This window comes from Nematolebias whitei, chromosome 3, assembly GCF_014905685.2.
Source record: "Nematolebias whitei isolate Nwh7 chromosome 3, NemWhi1, whole genome shotgun sequence".
In the NCBI taxonomy this organism is placed as follows: domain Eukaryota; kingdom Metazoa; phylum Chordata; class Actinopteri; order Cyprinodontiformes; family Rivulidae; genus Nematolebias; species Nematolebias whitei.
The window spans coordinates 34,498,533-34,519,338 of record NC_056500.1 but is presented as its reverse complement, the minus strand read 5'-3'; the positions used below and the strand labels follow the sequence as shown (position 1 = coordinate 34,519,338).

Below are 20,806 nucleotides of genomic sequence, written 5' to 3'. Positions count from 1 at the left end.
ATATATATGATTTCTACACTGCCTGGCCCAAAAGAATGTTGCGATCTGGATTTAACTAAGCAAGTAGGTACGAGGCTCCTATTGTATAATTACTGCATGGGCAATTATCTTTCAGCTGGCAAGAAGTTATTTAACCCCAACTGGTGCAATGAGTTGCTTCTCATTTCTTAAACAACCATGTCAAAAGACACATCGCGTGGTCGTGGAAAAGATTCAGTCAGTCTGTTTGAGAAGGGTCAAATCATTGGCATACGTCAAACAGAGAAAACATATAAAGGAGATTGCAGAAACTACTAAAATTGGGTTAAGAACTGTCCAACGCATTATTAAAAACTGGAAGGATATGGAGAGCCATTGTCTTCGAGGAAGAAATGTGTCCGGAAAAAAAATCCTGAATGATCGTGATCAACGATCACTTAATCATTTGGTGAAATCAAATCAAAGAAAAACAACAGTAGCTCTCAGGACGATGTTTGATAGTGACAGTAAAAGCATTTCCACACCACAATGCAAAGGGAATTCAAGGGATTGGGACTGAACAGCTGTGTAGCATTAAGAAAACCACTAATCAGTGAGGCTAACCAGAAAAAAAGGCTTCAGTTTGCTAGGTAGCATAAAGATTGGACTCTGGAGCAATGGAAGAAGGTCATGTGGTCTGATGAGGTCCAGATTTACCCTGTTCCAAAGTGATGGGCACATCAGGGTAAGAAGAGAGGCAGGTGAAGTGATGCACCCATCATGCCTAGTGCCTAGTCATCAATGCAAGATCTTGGTGAAAAATTAATGCAACACTGGATGGAAATGGATCTTGTGACATTGCAGAACACAGAGAATGCATGCCGTAATCAAAGCTAAAGGCAGTCCAATGAAATATTAGTGTGACCTTTTTTTTGGTGGTGACTTTTTTTTTGCGGGGGGGGGGGGGGCAGGAAGTGTATATGATTCTATTTAATATTTCAAGTTCAGCTTCTGCAAATTGTTGCATACATTTATATAGTTTTAAGAACTAATTATTCAACTTTAGATTTATTTTTTAAACCATTTTACGTGGTTTCAAGAAACTGTTGATTTACATTATTTAAGTATTTCCTTGATGTTTTATTTTTGATTGTATTTAATTTTGTCTGTTTTTGCACAATTTAATTTATTTTTATGCATCTAAATTATTTTATCTGTTTGTTGTTGATGTTGCACTACAAATTATTTTGAACATTACTGTTGCAGTTCTTTTGAACCAAAGATAATAAACCAGATGACACTTTTGTTGTAAAATACATTGCATACTGGCATTTTTTTTCTTTTGTTACTTTTAGTACCACTAGATACAGTATATACATATAAGATAATGTAAACAGGGCTGTCAAAGTTGCAATGAGTTTATGTTAGGTGGGTGAAGGATCTGATCATCTGACTGCTGATTGCAGTAATCCACATTATTAGCAGAAATAGAGGGCCCAAACCAAATTTCGCTTAGGGCCCCATGGAGGCTTGGTCCGGCACTGAGCATGACATAATATTAAAACTAACGTGAGTTCATCTAAGCGACATTACTGTATACTAGATCGATTGAGGCCCAGTTTAACCACAACCAACACTGGTGAGGATGACAAAAAGGTAGAGGAAATTGTGGTACTGTTAGTCAAAGATCACGAGCAAGGAAAGTGTCTGGAGACAGAGAAGAGGAAAGTCAAGACTGGAGAACTGAATGTGGCAACACTAGATGTGGGGACAATGACAGGTTGCATTTACCAGCCAACTATCTGCATTTGATAGTTGGCTGACATGATGCAGAGAAGGAATGTAGATGTTTTATGTGTCCAAGAGACCAAGTGGAAGGGCAGCAAGGCTTGCAGCATTGAAGCAGGGTTCAAACTGTTTTACCATGGTGTGGATAGAAAAAGAAATGGAGTTGGGGTGTGTTCCTGAAGGAGGGGTTGGCAAAAAATGTACAAAGTAGTAGAGGTGAAAAGAGTGTCAGACAGGATGATGTGTCTGAAGGTAGAAGCAGAAGGTCTGATGATAAACATTGTCAGTGGTTATGCTCCACAGATTGGATGTGATTTAGAGGAGAAAGACAAATTTTGGAAGGATCTAGATGAAGTGATAGAGTATTCCCAGGGAGGAGAGAGTGGTGATTGGAGCAGACCTGAATGGACATGCTGGTGAAGAAAACAGAGGGAATGAGGAAATGATGGGTAGGTTTGGTGTCAAGGAAAGAAACAGGAAGTACAGATGGTGGTGGATTTTGCCAAGAGAATGGAAATGGCTCTAGTCAACACTTTTCCAAAAGATGGAAGAAAATAGTGACCTACAGTATAAAAAAAAGAGGAAGTACGCAGGTCTACTACATTCTGTGCAAAAGAAGAAACCTGAGGGACTGTAAGGTTGTGGCAGGGGAGAGCGTGGGCAGACAGCATTGGATGGTTGTGTATAGAATGACTGTTGTTGTGAAGAAGAGAAAAAGAGTATCAGAGAAGGGGACCAAATGATGTTAGATGAAGAAGGAAGAATGTTGTGAGAAGTTCAGAGAGGAGCTGTTAAAAGTTCTGGGTGGTAAGAAAGAGCTTCCAGATGAATGGGCTACTACAGCAACAGAAATTAGAGAGACAGGTAGGAAGGTGTGTCATCTGGACAGAGAATGGATGAAAAGGAAACCTGGTGGTGGAATAGTGTAATGCAGGAAGCTATTCAGAGAAAGAGGTAAGCCAAGAAGAAATATGACAGTGAGAGGACTGAAGAGAGGAGACAGGAATATAAGAAGATGCAACATAGAGCAAAGAGGGAGGTGCAAAGGCAGTGGTTAATTTGAGCCGGCTCCTGCCGGAACAAGATCCGGGAAATCCCTCATTTTCACCATGTGCGTTCTGGCAACTGTTCACTCGGATCCGTCAGCTCATATCTCCGCACATAAAAGTCCAAAGTCATAGCACATTTTTATTTTGATTATTTATTAAAAGTAAGGACGCTTGACAGAATCGGAGCTGTTCTATTCACACACACAGGATTGCTGTTGTTGCTCTCTAAAACAGTAAAATCAATTCAACTTTTATTTATACAAGTTGTTAGTCTCATTGATCCTCAAGAACTCCTTTACAAGATAGACCTGTTTTTAATCAATTTAATCAAAGCAAAAAGTGTATGAGTTGTATGGGAGGGTGGACACTAAAGAGTGAGAAGGACTTGTACCAATTGGTGAGACAGAGGGATCAGGCTGGAAAGGATATGCAGCAGATTAGGCTTGCTAAAGATATAAATGGTGAGGAGACCATGATGGGAAGATGGAAGGAGTACTTTGAGGAGCTAATGAATGAAGAGAATGAAAGAGAAAAAAGAGTAGAGGTCACAGAAACTGTGGATCAGGAAGCTAGAAAGATTGGTGAAGGTGAAGTCTGGAAAGCTCTGAAAAGAATGAAGAAGGGGAAGGCAATAGGACCAGATGACATAGTAGTGGAGGTTTGTAAGTGTCTAGGAGAGATGGCAGTGAGGTTTTTGACTCAAATATTCAATGGCATATATTAGGGTGAGAAAATGCATGAAGAATGTAAGAGAAGTGTTCTGGTGGCCATTTGTAGCAACTACAGGGGAATTAAGTTAATGAGCCACACAATGGGAGAGAGTTGTGTAAGCTAGACTTAGATAAGAGTTGACTGCGAGCAGCAGTATGGTTTTATGCCGATAAAGAGCATCACAGATGCCATCTTTGCTTTGAGGATGCTGATGCTGATGGAGAAGTACAAAGAGGGTCAGAAAGAACTCCATTGTTTCTTTGTGGATTTAGAAAAAGCATATGACAGGGTGCCGAGGGAGGAGGTGTGGTATTGCATGAGGAAATCTGGAGTGGCAGAGAAGTATGCCTGGTATGACTGGTAGAGAACATATATGAAGACAATAGGATCTGTTAGACTGCTACAGGACATGTATGAGGACAGCAAGACATGTTAGACTGGTATAGGAGGAAAGCAGGACAGTGGTGAAATGTGCTGTAGGACTGACAGATAGCTTCAAGGTGGAGGTGGGATTGCATCAAGGATCAGCTATGAGTCCCTTTTTGTTTGTTCTGGTAATGGACTGAATAACAGATAAGGTCAGGCAGGAATCCCCGTGGGCCATGATGTTTGCAGATGACATTGTGACCTGCGGTGAGAACAGGGAACAGATGGAAGAGAACTTAGAGAGGTGGAGGAATGCACTTGAAAGAGGAATGAAAGTCAGCCGTAGTAAAACAAAGTACATGTGTGTGAATAAGAGGGAGGCTGGTGGAACAATGAGACTACAAGGAGCAGAGATCACAAAGGTGCAGGACTTCAAGTACTTGGAGTCCACAGCACAGGAAAATAGGGAATAAGGTAAAGAGGTGAAAAAGAAAGTCTGGGATGGATGGAGTGGATGGAGAAAAGTTTCAGGAGTGATTTGTGACAAAAGAGTGGCAGCAAATGTCAAAGAAAAAGTTTACAAGACATTGATGAGACCAGTTTTGTTATATGGTCTGGAAACAGTGGTACTGACAAAAATACAGGAGATAGAACTTGAAATGGCAGAAATTAAGACGTTGAGGTTCTACTTAGGAGTGACAAGGATGGATAAGATTGGGAATGAGATCATCAGAGGTACAGCACAGGTTGAACAACTGGGAAATAAAGTTAGAGAGGCCAGACTGAAATTGTTTGAACATGTCGAGAAGAGGGACAGTGGTTTGGACATTTCCAGAGGAGGGACAGTGGGTATATTGGAAGATGGGCATTAGAAATGCAGCTGCCAGGAAAAAGACAAACAGGGAGTCCAAAGAGAAGATATCGTACCTGCAAACTCAGAAGGGATGAAGCAGGTGACAAGCCTTGTGAATGTGTGTGTGGGGGGGTGGGGGGGTGGGGGGGTGTTCTGTGCTGTGTTAGGATATACATAGGAAAGATAATAATAATGTGTATGTATTGTTTTCATTGTATGTTCCCATACAATGGTGAAAATGGCTCTCAGCATTTAACCCATCCACCAACAGTTGGGGTGGTGGGTGGCTATTGGGGGTGCCTGAGAGCAACTGGGGATGGGGTGTCCTGCTCAGAGAAACCACAGGATGTGCAATGCCTGGGGATTGAACCCAGGATCTTCGGGTCCCGAGTTGGCTGCCCTGCCTCTACACCATCTCGGCCCCCAAAATGGTGTAGATGGCTAGTCAACCAAAAAATAAAAATAAACGAGCAACAACAGCAGCAAGCCAGCTAGAGAAACCAAATACAGTGAACCCTCGTTTTTCACGGGGGTTACGTTCCAAAAAGAACCTGTGATAGGCGAAATCCGTGAAGTAGTAACCTTTATTTTTTTTTACAATTATTATACAATGAAATACTCCATAATACATTCAAACCAAAGAACAAAACCTTTTTACAGGCCCAAGCATTTGTTTAACAAATAAAAGTACTGTATAAACGTTTTTTACAAATAACTACTGTAAGTACTGAGACTGTTTAGCCAATCAGAATGCAGAACACAATGCACGATGCAAATCTGTGAAGCAGCGAGACCGTGAAAGGTGAACCGCGTTATAGCGAGGGTTCACTGTATACCACAGCATTTTGCTAATAGCAAAATCTTATTTTTTAATATATTTTGGGCTTGGACAAGCATTTCAAGGGCTAATTTCCACTTCTTGGCCATGTGCCTCTTTCTCTTTGCTCATCTGCATCAGAAGCATTTGTAACATGGGGTGGGGTGGGGGAGGGACACACTGGAGGGGGTTCTGGGTATTCTCCCTGAGAAAATTTTGAAAAAGTTTATGCCATTTCCTGCATTCTGGTGTATTAACACTTTAATGGTGGCACTGAACTGCATGTTTAAAAACTAGAATATTAAATTTATCTAATGAACAGGTGCAATTTTGATATCCACAAACAGTGAACTTAGGAGGGCATTTTACTTTTTCTGAGTTAATGATACAGACCTACTCATAATAACAAAAAAATGATGTGGCTCAGCCTTCACAACACAAAATTACACTGTGCCAAGCAACAGTGACTCCAAAAAATAAAAAATAAAACTTTATTAGTTTTGTCAACCTGCATATAATTATTAAAATGATAATTTACAGGTTCCTTCCTACCTTGGCGCCACCACAATTTCTACCACTTCATAACGGTTATTCCCTTTTCTTTCACAATCCACATTGAATAACATCCATCTCGCTTCTCCCATTGTTTTCCTTCCCTCTATTCCTTCCTCATACACTGCTTTTACCAATTTTACTTTCCAGGAAACTTGTTTTACTACGGTTCTTTCTTCCTAACATGATATTTCTCCTTCAAGATATTCTCCATAACTCCATCAGTTGGACTTTTTAAATCTTAGGGCAAAGGTACAAGTTCTTCCTTCTCAGATTAGACAAAGCTTCCAAAAATATGCCGCCTTCTGTCATTTACAGACATAAAGCCAGCAGTACTACATCTTAACCTAGCTAGGATGATACACACGCAGCACTCCACTTCTCACACACATCCTAAGTAAATCTAGTTTAACTTACACAGCATAGTATATAGTTGGCAGGTAATAAGACTTAGCTCAAAACTAACAGTGTCCAACATTAGAAGTGACTAGTTATAGATCAGTTTCCTTCGTCCATGGGAAAGATTTCCCTATCGTCTATCTTGATTGTGATTGGCCAAATGACTCGCATTCCACCAAATACAGTATATTCTATTGTAGTCTCCTGAGACCAAGCAGAAAAAAAGTATCTTGATTTAAAAAATATATTTTCATATACATGACGACTTGGGGTGGTAAAAATCACATTGCAAAACCTATTTTGTTTTAACCATATTTTTATTTAAATTTTACAACATGTGCCCTGCAGTACACAACAGGACTTTTCTGATTGCAAGTGTGAAACACTAACACATTTCAAGAGCGGATTTTGAAAATTGAAAGCTCCACAAAAATATTTGTAAACAGAATATTAAAACACAATGAACATATTTATGTAAAACAGAGAAAAACAGGTCATGTTCTAACTTTGAACTCATTGACTTTTCACTAGCTTTAGGCAACTGGCCTAGGAACAACTGGTTACATTGGACCTTTTGTCTCACAGAAGCCCATTTACTTATGATACATTTGGTGCTTCACACATCTCACATGTTTTACTGTTGCACCCAGGCATTCTAAGTTGAAAAGTTGTGTGAACTCATTGTTGTAGCTGACTAATTCATGCTCAGCTTTATAACTGCTGCAGCTTCTAAAACTGTGAATAAGGAAGAATCATGTTAAATGTTTTGTGCAAAGACCAGTCATTTCTTTGTAAAATTTTCTCCACAAGTTCATTGTCACACCCAACGAGTCAAAGCCAACAACCCCGGCAGTAAATACAGAGGCACACAATTGTTTGGACACACTCATTAACATTTTGTTATGATGCTGAGAATGTGTGACCCCATTTCCAAATTGCAAGAATAGTTTGATTTTCCACTCAGATTTATAGTTCAGTGAGATTCTCGTCTCATTTCTACTCTTTGATGAGGAGAACTAGAGGCCTGAGCTGGTCTTTGTGGGTTTTTTTTAAATCCACATCAGTCGTAGAAGCCGTCCTCCTCTTCAACTTTTTTTTTTTTTTTTTACAAACTGTTTTATTTTAAATTTTTGAATGAGCTAATAATTGGCTTGGGCTCTGTATTGCTGAGCGTTTCTCCATGCCATGGGCAACAAAACCAAGTTGAAGCATAATGAATCCCCCTCCGTGCTTCATCATTGATGGCGTGTTTTTACATTTGACAGCATTCTACATTCTTCTTCCAAACATCAGTGCAAGGATGTCTTTTAACGTCAGTTCTCCAACTTTTACCAAACTGCCCTGCGTGTTTTAAAAGATGACTGAACGCTGGTAGGGCTGAACACTTGCACACTTGTGTTCAGTGGCTCAGACAGGTTTTTATAAGAGCTTGGTGCGGCTGATTGTCATAAACTTGAGTTTTTCTAAAACTTTTCATTGTCCTAACAAGCTAGTCAACATTTAGCTGTTTAATAAGGTTAACAATTAATTATGTTAAAGAGAAAGTGAGATACTGTGATTCAGACAGTGCAAGCAGGAAGATGAGGGGGTAAAGGTTGGAGGTGGACTCAGCAGGAGGAACTAGATGAGGGGCAGGCTTTAGGAACCTGAACCTGACGTGTAATTACACAGAGAGAGGGAGGGAAACAACGACACTTTGACAAAGAAACTCACTTCTAGAGAGGAAAAAAGATTTAGAGAGAATTCAGTTCAAACCAAATAAACTGAGTCATATACCAGATTATGCACTCTTCTGATAACGTCAGCAAGAAAGAAGACAAAAATAGATCAAAGCATTATGATCTTCAGCTACTTTTGTGCTGTCTTTGTTACTTTAGTGCTCTGCAGCAAAATGAGACTTCTCTGTCAATCAAATGTGCAGCTGTCCAGTGTCTATAAGACAAACAATTAAAGTTGGGTTCGTATTGGGTTTAAATCACTGCATTATTTCTGTGTGTGTATTTGTACAAAGCCTGGATAGACACACACACAGCTGGGATCTCTTGGCTTTGTTCTGGGTTTGCAAAGATTTTTTTTTTGTCTATGTGGGTGTATCCAACTGTGACAAGCTGCTTGGATCCGTTCGGTGCTTTGCAAACTATGGCGCGTCCCTTAGGAATGGAGCTGCCTTGAAGCAGCGGCGTTCACCTCCCAACACTGGGGCTGATTAATGGACCGAGCTGAGCCCCAGAGAAACAAAGGAGGGTTCACATTGGGTTATGGAGGGTGCTGTGCACGAGTTCTACCGGGATATTCTGCTCTCTGACGTATCGTTTTATGAAAACAACCAATAAAAGTGAGCCATGATGTGGACTTGGTGCCACACTGATCATTTGTTCTGAAAACATTTTGATTAAGTAGTTCACTTCAACCTCTTAATGCCAGTTAACCCACTGCTCAATAAAATAGAGTTTAAAGGGATAGTTCAGAGCTTCTGAAGTGGGGTTTAGTGAAAAGGTTATAAACAGGCTTTTGGAGAAATAAGTTAAATTATGACATAACTGAGGAGCTTGCAGCCAGTCTGAGAACTGGATTCCTGCCATCTAGAAACAACTCCTAGTAACAGTTTATGTAGGTGGTGATTTATAAACTTTTACACCTCCATCAATTTCACATTTAGCAGTTTTCCTGTTTGAAGTAGGCTGCACAGAACATGCTACAGCTAGCACAGGCTAGGGTGCAGCTAGGGTGCTTGGAAATCACCACAGAATGTATTTGTAAAGAGTTGGGTAACGCAAAATAATATCAATACAAAGGTTAATAAAACAGTGTTCACTTGAACTCCTATGAAGTTTTTGTGGTGGAAGGAGTTTTAAGATGTCAGTAATATAAATTGGTCTTTGTCTTAATTGGGTTAGCCACTAGTTCATCAGTATGGTCAAAATTAAACTTTATTTCTCCAGCCAGAGTTCGTTTAAAAATCTACCTTCAACAGGTAAGATAGTAACTGTTCATAAACTTTACATAGAAACCACTTCCAAAAATCTGAACTGTCCCTTTAAAGTTTGAATCTGTCCCAATTGATCGACAATAGTTTGGTGGAAAGACATATTGCCAAAAGCTGAATTAGTCATATAAATGGTGATTAAGAGCAACTAAATTGGGTTTCTTGTTAGTTTTTTTAACGTCAGTGGTTTTTCTTTAATTTTCCATAAAAGTACACTTGCGTCACAAGAAAAGTTTTGTTCATAATTAAAGATCATATTTGGGAACAAAAAAAGCCTCAGTTTTACTCAGTTGAAACTGTTTTTGGACTTTGGAGCACCATCAAACTGGTTGACCCACTATGTGAGGGTGCTATTTATAAGAATGAGTTTGTTGTGATGATGATGAAGTCTTTTGGATGAAAGACCAAATGTATCAACAAGAAGAAACTGTCCAGAGGACCTGACTTAACTTGGTTGGATTTTTTTACCCGGATTGTTGAGCATGAACTTTGAAGTTTTTGGAGTGCTGCTTCCATCTTGGACCAGCTGACAGCCAGCGAGCTGCTTGGTTCTGACAATCATGAGCCTTTTTGGACACTTCTGTAGCAGCTTGTCTTGAAAGTGGAAGAGTTAGCTACAGTCGGTCAAGTTTGGAGAGCTGGTTCTTGTGTTTTGTGTTGTCTGTCTAGATCAGGGGTGTCAAACTCACTTACAAAATGGGGGCAAAATTAAATCTTTTTCAAACTAAGGGCCAGTTTCAGAATCTACATTAACTCAAGTTAGATACCCCCCGTCTTTTCTTGGTTGCAGATTCCTCAAAAAAAGAGTTTGATTGGTCTCATTTGATGCTCTCTGTTGCACTTTTGACATCATAATCAAAGATTACTGAAAAAAAATCAGGTGACAAAAGTATTTTACATTTAAAATAACATCTTGGGGGCCAGATAAGATGTCAACGAGGGCCAGATTTGGCCCCCGGGCCTTGAGCTTGACACATATGGTCTAGATGGTGACTTTCAGGAAAAAAAGGAAATTTTAATTACACAAAAGTTATTCTGAAAGAATTCATCAAACACTGCGTAAAAGTAGTCTTTTGAAGCAAACCGCTGCTCTTCCTGAACGATAAACCGCTGTAACATGCTCCAGATGTGATCATCGGGTCCAATCCGATCTGCTGTTGGACTTTACTCAAACCTTTACTGCCCCCATGAAATAGGCTTACATGAACTCCACAGCTTGTGTGCATATTTTTATATTTTTAATTTTATAATTTGCTATTTTTGGGTGTAACTGGGACCTTGAGTACAAAATTTCCTTCCACCTCATATACCATATGTGAGGCGAATGACAAAGAACCTTGAAATTCAAAGTTAGCTCCAATGTAGGTTCAGAAGTTTCAAATAGGATTTTGGATTTGTTTTAAGATTGTTTAAAGGCTAGCCTTGTGAGTACAAAAAGCTGGCTTTTTTTTTTGGTCTAAAAAAAATCAAATATGAGATTTTCTTTAAAAATACAAGTGTGGATTGTTGAAATCTATATACACTGTTTCCCAATGTCTTCCAGATCAAAAGAACAAGAAAAAGCAGGTTACATGGATAGATGGATGATGAATTGATGAAATGATGAATGGATGGGTGAATGGGTTGATGGATGATGGATGGATGGATGACTATAGATGAATGATTTGTGTAGCAGAAACAAAGTTATTAGTTCCTTTAAATGAATGTTTTTATTGTTATAATTGATGGAGGCGGAGGACCTAAAACATTTATAGTTCTAAAAACTTATTTGAAACCTTTTAAAGTGAGCTGAGGTTTTTCAGATATGATGAATTTTTATCTATTAGTACATAGTACAATCTGAGAGAGTGGTGGTGCAGAGGTTAGAGAAGGTGAGCCTGTGATTGGAAGATCACCAGTGCAACTTCCGGTACCGACATCAAAATGTGGGTGGGGTAGGTGAAGCATCCACACCTGCCTCCACCCTCATTTGGCCCACCCTGGGCCCTTCAGCAAGGCCCTTAACTCCCACCATCTGCTCCCCCAGGCACCCTAGATAGCGGCTCTCTGCTCCACACAGAGGGCTGTGGTAGCTCAGTGGTCTGTGGTTGAGTCAGGAAGAGCATCCGGAGTAAAACTAATTTGCCAAGTCTTCGTAAGAACTTAAATCACTGTGGCGACCCCTAAAGAAGGGAACAGCCAAAAGAAAAATCAATGAAGTTGATCATTTTTAATTAATAGGTGAAATGCTGTGAGACACTTCCAGAACACGAATGAACAGAAACAAATAAATGTAGCTATGCTGTGTTGGGATGGGCATGGAGTTTAGTTTTGTCATAGCTACTCAACATTTAATAAGGACTTTTTTGGATCTATTTTTTGGCGCCTGCAAACACGTCACCCAGATTAGTGATGACTCTTTCAACCTGAGCGCTGCAAAGATTCGCAGTGACTGCAGACGCTGTCAGATTCTGTCACATGCTGCAGCTATGACAAGCATTCTTAATTCAAAGCAGCAGAAGAAAAATCTAGATTTTCTTATTTCTAATGTTGCTAGTAAACCGCTAAAGATATAGAATGTGTATAACTGCATTGAAAAGTACAAAAAAAAGTAATGCTATGTGTTGTTTTTCTATTTTACAGGAGAGAAAGAGGGCAGCCCTGTGTATGGACTTTCAGCAAGCCAGATGGAAACAGAACAGACCAAGCATGAGACGGAAGAAAGTCTGATGTTGGCACAATTTGAGACAAGTTGTAACTTTTCTCATAAACTCCAGAATGGAGCTCCGTCTTCAGAAGAAGATTCTCTGCAGATCACTGAAGACACAAATTGGAATACACACTCAGCACATTACAAACCCAGCAAAGGTGTCAGCTCTGTAAAGAGGTACAGGGAGAACTGCAACGTCCCTGCATCAGAGCAAGGCTTGAGCAAAATGAATGGAGACCTGACGAATGGAGAGTTGAATCGTGCACTCACTGAGCAGTCCTTATTGGTCCACCAACCCAAGAAAATGAAAGTGGATGTTGAAAGTAGAGGCAATGTTGACACAAGCTATAAGTTGGCGAACAACTTTAATGAAGCAGAAAGGCGCTCCCAACAGACAGAGACCAACTTTGATAAAAGGAATTGCCATATTCCTAAAGGGGATATTTTCCATTTACAGCGAAATAAACAAGTTCCCAATGGTGCTGTCTCATCTTCCTCAACCATAGAAAGCACTCCAGGTGACCTGTTGGAGAAAACACTGTCTCAGTATTATCCTGAACAAGTGTCAATTGCACCACAAACATCTGGGTCCCAGTTGGACACTGTGAATGATTCACTGACCAGTCAGTTGTCCAGTGAAGGTGCTCAGCCAACTGCTTTAACCTCAAAATTTCACACCAACTCATCCCACATGTCTGACTCGCAGCAACAACAGTCTGAGACGTCTGCAGATGCTGAAGGTGGCAACAATTATAACTCTGTCAATTATTCACTGAATGGATATTCCCACGACTTTGAAGTAAACCACCAGCAGCAACAACCACAATCTTACTCTGGTCAGGAGTCGGCTTTGGGGCCACTGCCAGACATGGTTCAACCTTTACGAAATGATGGTAGCTCACAACATCCCAGCAGTGAACAGTGTTTCCCAAATGACACAAATCCTCAAGTAAAATACACAGAAGACCAGAAGGAGTTTAGTCTGGGCTCTTTTGTGAAGCGCAGTAATCCTCAACACACAGCAGAGACAGGTGGATATGGATCTTTTTGCAACTCTGGGATACAAGAAAATAAACAAAAAGAAAAATCAGCAGTTGGTCAAATTCTTCATCATGGGACTGGCAGAGAACAACATTATGGAAGTCAGACTCAGAACTTTCAAGAAAATGTTGGGAAACAACAAAGACCTGATGGTTTTGGTCACATAGGGCCTGATCTCCAACAGCCACACCACATTAGGATGGAAAATGGTACGGAGAACACTCAACGTAGAGATTATATATCATGTTCCACTCCCAGCCAGACAGGTTGGATGGATGGAAATCCTTCACAATCCCAGCAACAACTAACAAGTGGTCCATCATCTCAGGGACAGGAACAAGACATGTGGAGGGACTTCCCTGGTAAGCCTCAGCCAGAACAGCAAAAAGAAGATACCCAGGTTTGCAGTCAGTTATTGGAGTCAAACCTAGTGCAACATTACAGGCAAACACAGGCGTCTGGAGTTTTCACAGATAGCAGTCAGAGGTCTAACAGTTCACAGCAAAAACAGCAGGACTGTCTACCATTACAAAGGCAGTGTGCGTCAACGCAGCACAATACTGCCCCTGAGTGGCAGCAGTCAAATCTTAAAACACCTCAGATGCAGCAAACTTTGCTCAAGAAAATGCCTGAGCAAATAAATGTCCCTCTAAATCAGCAAGCAGAAAACTGCTACCAGTCCCAGAGGGAACCAGAGCACTTATGTGAGGATAGTGACCTGCAGGACATATTGTCAGCAGATTTTGTAACAACACGGAAGCAGCAACAAGAACAACAGCTCTGTCTTCTTCAACGTCCACTGTCTCATCCACCACAATCTGAAGGGCGACAACTTAACTCTCCCAATTACAGACCTCACAGTCAGCCTCCACCAGGTTCACAGCTTCAAACAGAACAGCCTCTTCGAAACGGTTCAGCCCAAGCCTGCAACCAAGACATTCATTGCATTGACCAACCAACATTCACCTTCAATAATGCAACAGAGATGCCACAACCTCAAAAACAGTTCATTACAAACTCGGACAGAAAGAACTTCAAACAATTTCAACCACAGCCGTCTAACAACCACTGCCACGAGACCAACCAAGTGGACTTTCCCCAGATCTCAACACAGTCACAACCACATGTAACACAAGGTCTAGTAAACCAGCAGGTGACATCACAGATGTATTTCAAAGCTGAACAGCAGATGAAGACTTCTTGCACTCGGTTCCAAATGGGACCTCAACTACCTCTGGGACCAGTGGGTTCTCATGGAGACTCTCAGAGGCATGCAGCTCTACGTATGCATCTATTACAAAAGCAGGAACGTCATGGTTCCTCTCATCCCCTTCAAGGCTCCGGTGATCTCAAACAAATCCCTAGAGGTGTGAAAATTGAAAATGGGCCCAGATTTGGGCTGCCTGCTTCTCGGCAGCAAGAACAGCTGATGCAAATGAGAGATGTAGGCATGGGTGGTGTTCACATCAAGCAGGAAAGTCAGCAGTCTCTGTGTGTTCAAAACAAGAAGCAGGGAAGCATCCTGTCATCAATGGAGCAAAGTCTGAAAAATTATCAGCTTTCACCTGCGTTTGAAAAAAAATCTATCATGGTTAACTCATCCAATAAAGTCAAGGTGGAGTCTTCAGGGCCAGTCACGATCCTGTCAGCCAACACAGACATTAACAGGATAGAATCATCACCAGGAGCCTCATCCAAGCTAGCTCTGAAAAAAAATGTTGATTCCACTCCTAAGAAGGAACAACTCCTAAAAACCTTCATTGACTCTCCCATCAAGCTGTTGGATACACCCATAAAGAACCTTTTGGATACTCCCATGAAAACACAATATGAAATTCCATCGTGCCACTGTGTTGGTGAGTCTGACATTGTCAGTGCTGAAAAATAAGTGATTAGTCAGCACATAAATATTAACACATTTTCCTTTATTGACTTTAGATCAAATCATTGAGAAGGATGAGGGCCCATATTACACTCACCTGGGCTCAGCACCTAGTGTTGCTGGCATACGGGAGGAGATGGAGAAAAGGTTAGCCAAAATTTTGAAATGCAATCACTGAACGACAGAATTTTACAAGTAATAGTTTATTCTTTGTTTATTTTAATGCTTTTCCTCTGCATCAAAGGTCGGGGCTTACTGGCCATGCCATCAGGATCGAAAAAGTTCTCTACACTGGCAAAGAAGGGAAAAGCACACAAGGTTGCCCCATAGCCAAATGGGTATGATTGCTTATTTTATTTAAAATACAGACAAATCATCCCTCTGTGATTATCCATCTTTTATCTTGGCGTGCATACATTCTTACATTTATTATTATAATAAATGACATGTTTCAGGTGATTCGTCGAGCCAGTGTGGAAGAAAAGCTCTTGGTGTTGGTGCGCGAACGTACCGGTCACCGATGTGATACTGCCTGCATCATAGTGGTCATCTTGGTCTGGGAAGGCATCCAGCCCAATCTGGCTGACCACCTCTACCTTGAGCTGAGAGAAACTCTGACAAAACATGGAGCCCTCACCCAGAGACGTTGTGCTTTCAACGAAGAGTAAGGAACACCAACACAGAACTTTACCGCTTCTTACACACAAGTCCAATTGTGTTTTAAGTATTTCTCTGGCACATTGTGAACGAACCGATATACGTCATATGCAATTTCAGGAGGACGTGTGCTTGCCAGGGATTAAATCCTGATGCCTGTGGAGCATCTTTCTCTTTTGGCTGCTCCTGGAGCATGTACTACAATGGTTGCAAGTTTGCCCGTAGCAAAATTCCAAGAAGATTTAAGTTACTAGTAGATGATGCCAAAGAGGTATTTTATGGAAAATTTAAAAAAATGTATTTCAAGTTTGAATTTTGGTTTTAATATTAGAATTTACTAAGTTAACATTACTGTTACTGTTTTTTTGTTTGTTTTTTTGTTTCCAGGAGGAAAAAATTGAGCGAAATTTTCAAAATTTAGCAACATTACTGGCCCCTTTGTATAAAAACATGGCACCTGAAGCCTACGGAAACCAGGTGAGTTTATTTGAACATTTTAATATTCTTTAAACTGAAGTATTTATTGGATATAAAACATGTCATAAAAGGGGCTGTTTATCAAAAGCTAACTGATCTTTGGATCAAATTTCAAGTAAACATGAGTTATTGTCCCATGCACTGTTAAAAATGTTTACCGGTAGTTTCATTTTATCCCTTTCTTAAGTTTGTTTAATGGGGTTGTTGTTGCTATATATCATGCTAACTTTGCAGGTTTTAATACACTGCAGATCTCAGAAGTTATTTGACACAAAATAGCCCAAAACTGACATACTCAAGTTCCACTGACCAAGACTCAGATTTCCACAAGTGCACATTTTTATGTAATTTGTTAAAAATATAATCCATTTTTAGTTTGAACAGAGGGGTTAAATAATCATAGCGTGGCAAGAACATGTCACAAAGTGAAACTGTAAAAATATTGCATGAGAGCTGTTGTAGCTCAGTGATCAGTGTCGCGGTGTCGTAATCCCGAGGCTGCAGGTTCAAGTCCAGGTTGCATCAGGAAGGGTATCTGGAGAACAATCGCCAAATATTTCATGTGAGTTTGATCACTGTGGTGAGCCCTGAAGAAGGGAGCAGCCTGATTGAGCCGGTGATGTCAAACTGGGCTATGTTGTGTTATGACACAAACTATCCTGTAGTTCAGGATACATTTTAAATTTTACATTTAAGCTGCACCAAGAAAAGGCTTGACAGGTAGATTGCTGGTCAGGGCCAGTTGGACAAAAAATACTTTGACTGCAGTCGGATGCCACTCAATCAATGCATCTTTTAAAAATGACAAATACACACAGGTGACCAGAGGTGGAAAGAGTACTGAAAATTTGTACTTAAGTACAAGTAGTTGCGTTATAAAAATACTTAAGTAAAAGTGCAAAGTACCCTTCTCAAAAACTACTCAGAGTATTAATTACTTTTTAACAAATTGATATTGTATTGTGTTGTCAATATAAGGCATTCAATTGATTTACTGTGTACAGTATAACAGCTACATTCAAAGCACATTTCTCAGACGCTCAGAAGCTCCGTCTTATTTTAGTACCAGGCAAACCAATGGCAGTGACAAAATCTAAGATCTTTGCATACTTAGCCAAACTAATAACCCACACATACAAAAAATAAAAAAGCAATATCATACAGGTAGCTGTAAAACCTCGTATACCGCAATATGTTTTTTAAGATTGGATGCCGAAGTCTTGTAAGCTGCTGTCACTGTAGAGAGCACAGAGTTTGCATCTGGACGCTGTCTCCTTTTTGCCCTCTGTACATGAAAAAATTCCTCCAGGTACGGCCACGTGCACTCATCCTCAGCCTTTACCTCATCATTTTCTCTGTTGACAGTGTTGTCCTCTGTCTCCATTTTGGATTTTCTCCAAATCTTCTGTCCATAAATGACTCTCTACTCTATGGAGTTGTTTTTTACTTACGTCATAGGTAATTGGTACATTCGCAATGTTTAAATTATAATTCAAATTGTGGTCGTACTCAGTAGCAACTTATGATTTTAAAAGTAGAAAAGTAGATTACATGGTCTAAATTGTATTCAAGTGTGCATAAAATTACACTGGAAAGAAATAGACATAAAAGTACAAGTACCCCAAAAAATCTACTTAATTACAGTTATGTATTTGTAATTCATTACTTCCACCCCTGTTGGTGACACAGAATTTAGTGAACTTTTCAGTTTGTTTATGCCTTGTTTTTTTCTGGTCACAGGTAGAATATGAGCATAGAGCACCAGATTGTCGTTTGGGACACATGGAGGGTCGTCCATTCTCGGGGGTCACTGCTTGTATGGACTTTTGTGCCCATGCTCACAGAGACGTCCACAACATGCAGGGTGGCAGCACTGTGGTAAGCTGAACATTGAAAATAAGCATTTTTTCTTATTCTTTCCCTTTCTTCATAAAAATAAAGCAGACCCAGGTGAAATCTGTCTTTAAGTAAAATTTTGACTTTGCTATAATGACATTTGAGACAGCAGTTTTCTGTTTTATACAGCTCATTTAAAAAAACTCAAATAATTCTATGAAAATCATGTAGACAGTTTAGCCATGTTGACTGACTGCACTACTGCTATATGAATGACTTTTCATTCAGGAATGGAAGTGATTGAGAGACACTCAAATTGCACAACAGTACAATGAACAATAAACAAAATGGTATAAATAGACTAGGTGTTTACTATCAACCCTATGCCTTAAAACAGTATTCACTTCCTTTTCCAGGTTTGTACATTAACAAGAGAAGATAATCGAGAAATTGGAAAGATACCAGAGGATGAGCAGCTTCATGTCTTACCTCTTTATAAGCCCTCTAACACTGATGAATTTGGAAGTGAGGAGGGCCAGCAGGAAAAAATAAAGGCAGGGGCCATCCAAGTCCTCAGTGCCTTCCGTCGCCAGGTGCGCATGCTTGCAGAGCCCGCCAAGTCTTGCCGGCAGAAGAAGCTGGATGCAAAAAAGGCATCCGCCAACAAGAATGCCATGCTGGAAAGCTCTAATGATAAGGCAGAAAAGGCTCTCCAGGCCAAGTCAAAAGCAGGCACTTATGAGAATACTGCTCCAAGCACTCTATTGGCAGGTACAGTAACCTTTTAAAGCTGTGCTTTACAAATTGTATTTTAGTTTTGTTAACGTCTTTATGAGCACCTAAGGCAAAACATAAACAAGAACAATGGATTGGTAAAGAATGATCAATTACTGGATTTTGTTTTATAGGTGCTGTAGGACCAACCCTTCAATCAGGTTGCCCTCTTGGGGCTCAGTCACAACAAATACAACAACAGCAGCACAAGAGCATATTTCCTCCATTCCCTGCCCCAACAAATGCAGCAGTTGCAAGGTTTTCTAACCATTCTGGACCTTTTCCAAGCACTTCCAAGCCAGGCATGTTTAACCCTCAGCCACCTTCACCAGCTAACCCTTACCTTTCTACGTTCCATGTACCAAACTCCTACATGAATGGGTCAAATCATCCATACCCAAGCCATCAGTGTAATGGGGGAATGCCCAGTGACAACTTCCATCCACTCTATGCTTCAAGCCAAAAGCACCCAGATATGTATGGACAACAGCAAACAACACTGTACTCAGAGCAACAGTATGGTGTACATCGTTTTGATGTCAATTATCCACCAAGTTACAGTGAAACAGGTTTACAAGTTAACGGCTACAATGCCATACGACCAACTCACCCCATGACACATTATGGCCCAGGTGGTCCTAACAGGACTCAGTTTATTGACCCCCTCTTAAGAGCACCCTCTGCCCATGGAGGCATTGATTACACACTTGCTGTAAGCAAAGGTAATCAGTTTGGAGAATACCCCAATCCATATCTGCAACCGAGCCCACATGTCTTAACCCCGGGCCAAGCTCCTTTCCATATGCAAATCAAGACAGAGACGGGTATGCCTGGCCCACAAATGCTCTCCGCTCATCTTAGTACTGGGTGTTTAAACCCTGAAATGCAATCAGGTCTTGGTCAGCCTAACGGGGGAGTTTTGAGCTCCATTATTAAGCAGGAGCCTGGAATGCCACAAACGCCAACAACTCCACAAAAGCCCGAGATGTGGTCAGACAATGAGCACAATTTCTTAGATCCTGACATCGGTGGTGTTGCTGTGGCACCAAGTCATGGCTCAGTCCTCATTGAGTGTGCAAAACGGGAGCTCCATGCTACAACACCTCTTAAAAATCCAGATCGAAACCACCCAACACGCATCTCCTTAGTCTTCTACCAGCATAAGAATCTGAATGAGGCAAAGCATGGGTTGGCAATGTGGGAAGCTAAGATGGCAGAGAAGGCTCGAGAGAAAGAGGAAGAGGCAGAAAGGAATGGTGGTGAGGGGACCCCCAGCAAGGGCAGTAAAAAGGGGGTGAAGCGTGAGCATTCTGAATCATCAGAGACCACTGGAGAACCTCCGTACAAGCGTTTTATTAAGGCACTCATGGAAGGATCCTCATCATGCACAACTAACACATATGCCATAACAACCCCATACGCATTCACCAAGGTCACAGGGCCTTACAACCAGTTTGTGTAGAAAACAACCCCTTCCCCTGACCACGTCCATCAGAGCCCCATCAACAGCCCTTACATAGTCAAACATAGACCTGTGATGGGACAGAAAGAACTTCTTACATCACGTCTTACACTTCTTTCACAGCCAAGCTTTACTTGTTAAACCTACAAAGGATGTATTTTTTCAAATTAGCAACTTTTGCAACATACAAAAAAAAAAAATCTGTGGTGCTTTCAGTTTTATTGATGAAGATCTATTTTAGCTGGAAACAAAGTTTCCTTTGTTGCGATTTCATTTTTCTTACAAAACTTTGGATATTTTGAAAAACAAAAACAAAAAAAAAACACTGACTTTGTAGGCAACAACAGTCATGGTGCTAAAGTCGGTGCTTCTACCATTTATTTCAGTTTAAATACCTTTACATTAAAACCATAATACACTCTAGGAGTGACACTCGTTTAACTTCAGTGGACAGGACACCGACACTATCATGTCTGTTCTGTCATGAGCATCAGAGCTGTGGAAAAGTC

At 40.6% G+C, this 20,806-nt stretch overlaps 1 protein-coding gene across 1 annotated transcript in view; it reads left to right on the top strand.

Moving 5' to 3' along the window:
• tet2 (tet methylcytosine dioxygenase 2) overlaps positions 1-20,438 on the top strand; it is a 34,523-nt gene extending 14,085 nt beyond the window's left edge. Inside the window, exons 2-10 of the mRNA XM_037698226.1 lie at positions 12,102-15,065; positions 15,148-15,238; positions 15,336-15,429; positions 15,547-15,755; positions 15,869-16,019; positions 16,136-16,225; positions 17,966-18,103; positions 18,478-18,832; positions 18,970-20,438. Coding sequence (XP_037554154.1) covers positions 12,146-15,065; positions 15,148-15,238; positions 15,336-15,429; positions 15,547-15,755; positions 15,869-16,019; positions 16,136-16,225; positions 17,966-18,103; positions 18,478-18,832; positions 18,970-20,297 — 5,376 coding nt within the window. The 5' untranslated portion in view covers positions 12,102-12,145 and the 3' untranslated portion in view covers positions 20,298-20,438. The remainder of the gene's footprint in view (positions 1-12,101; positions 15,066-15,147; positions 15,239-15,335; positions 15,430-15,546; positions 15,756-15,868; positions 16,020-16,135; positions 16,226-17,965; positions 18,104-18,477; positions 18,833-18,969) is intronic.
• The last annotated feature ends 368 nt before the right edge of the window (positions 20,439-20,806 follow it).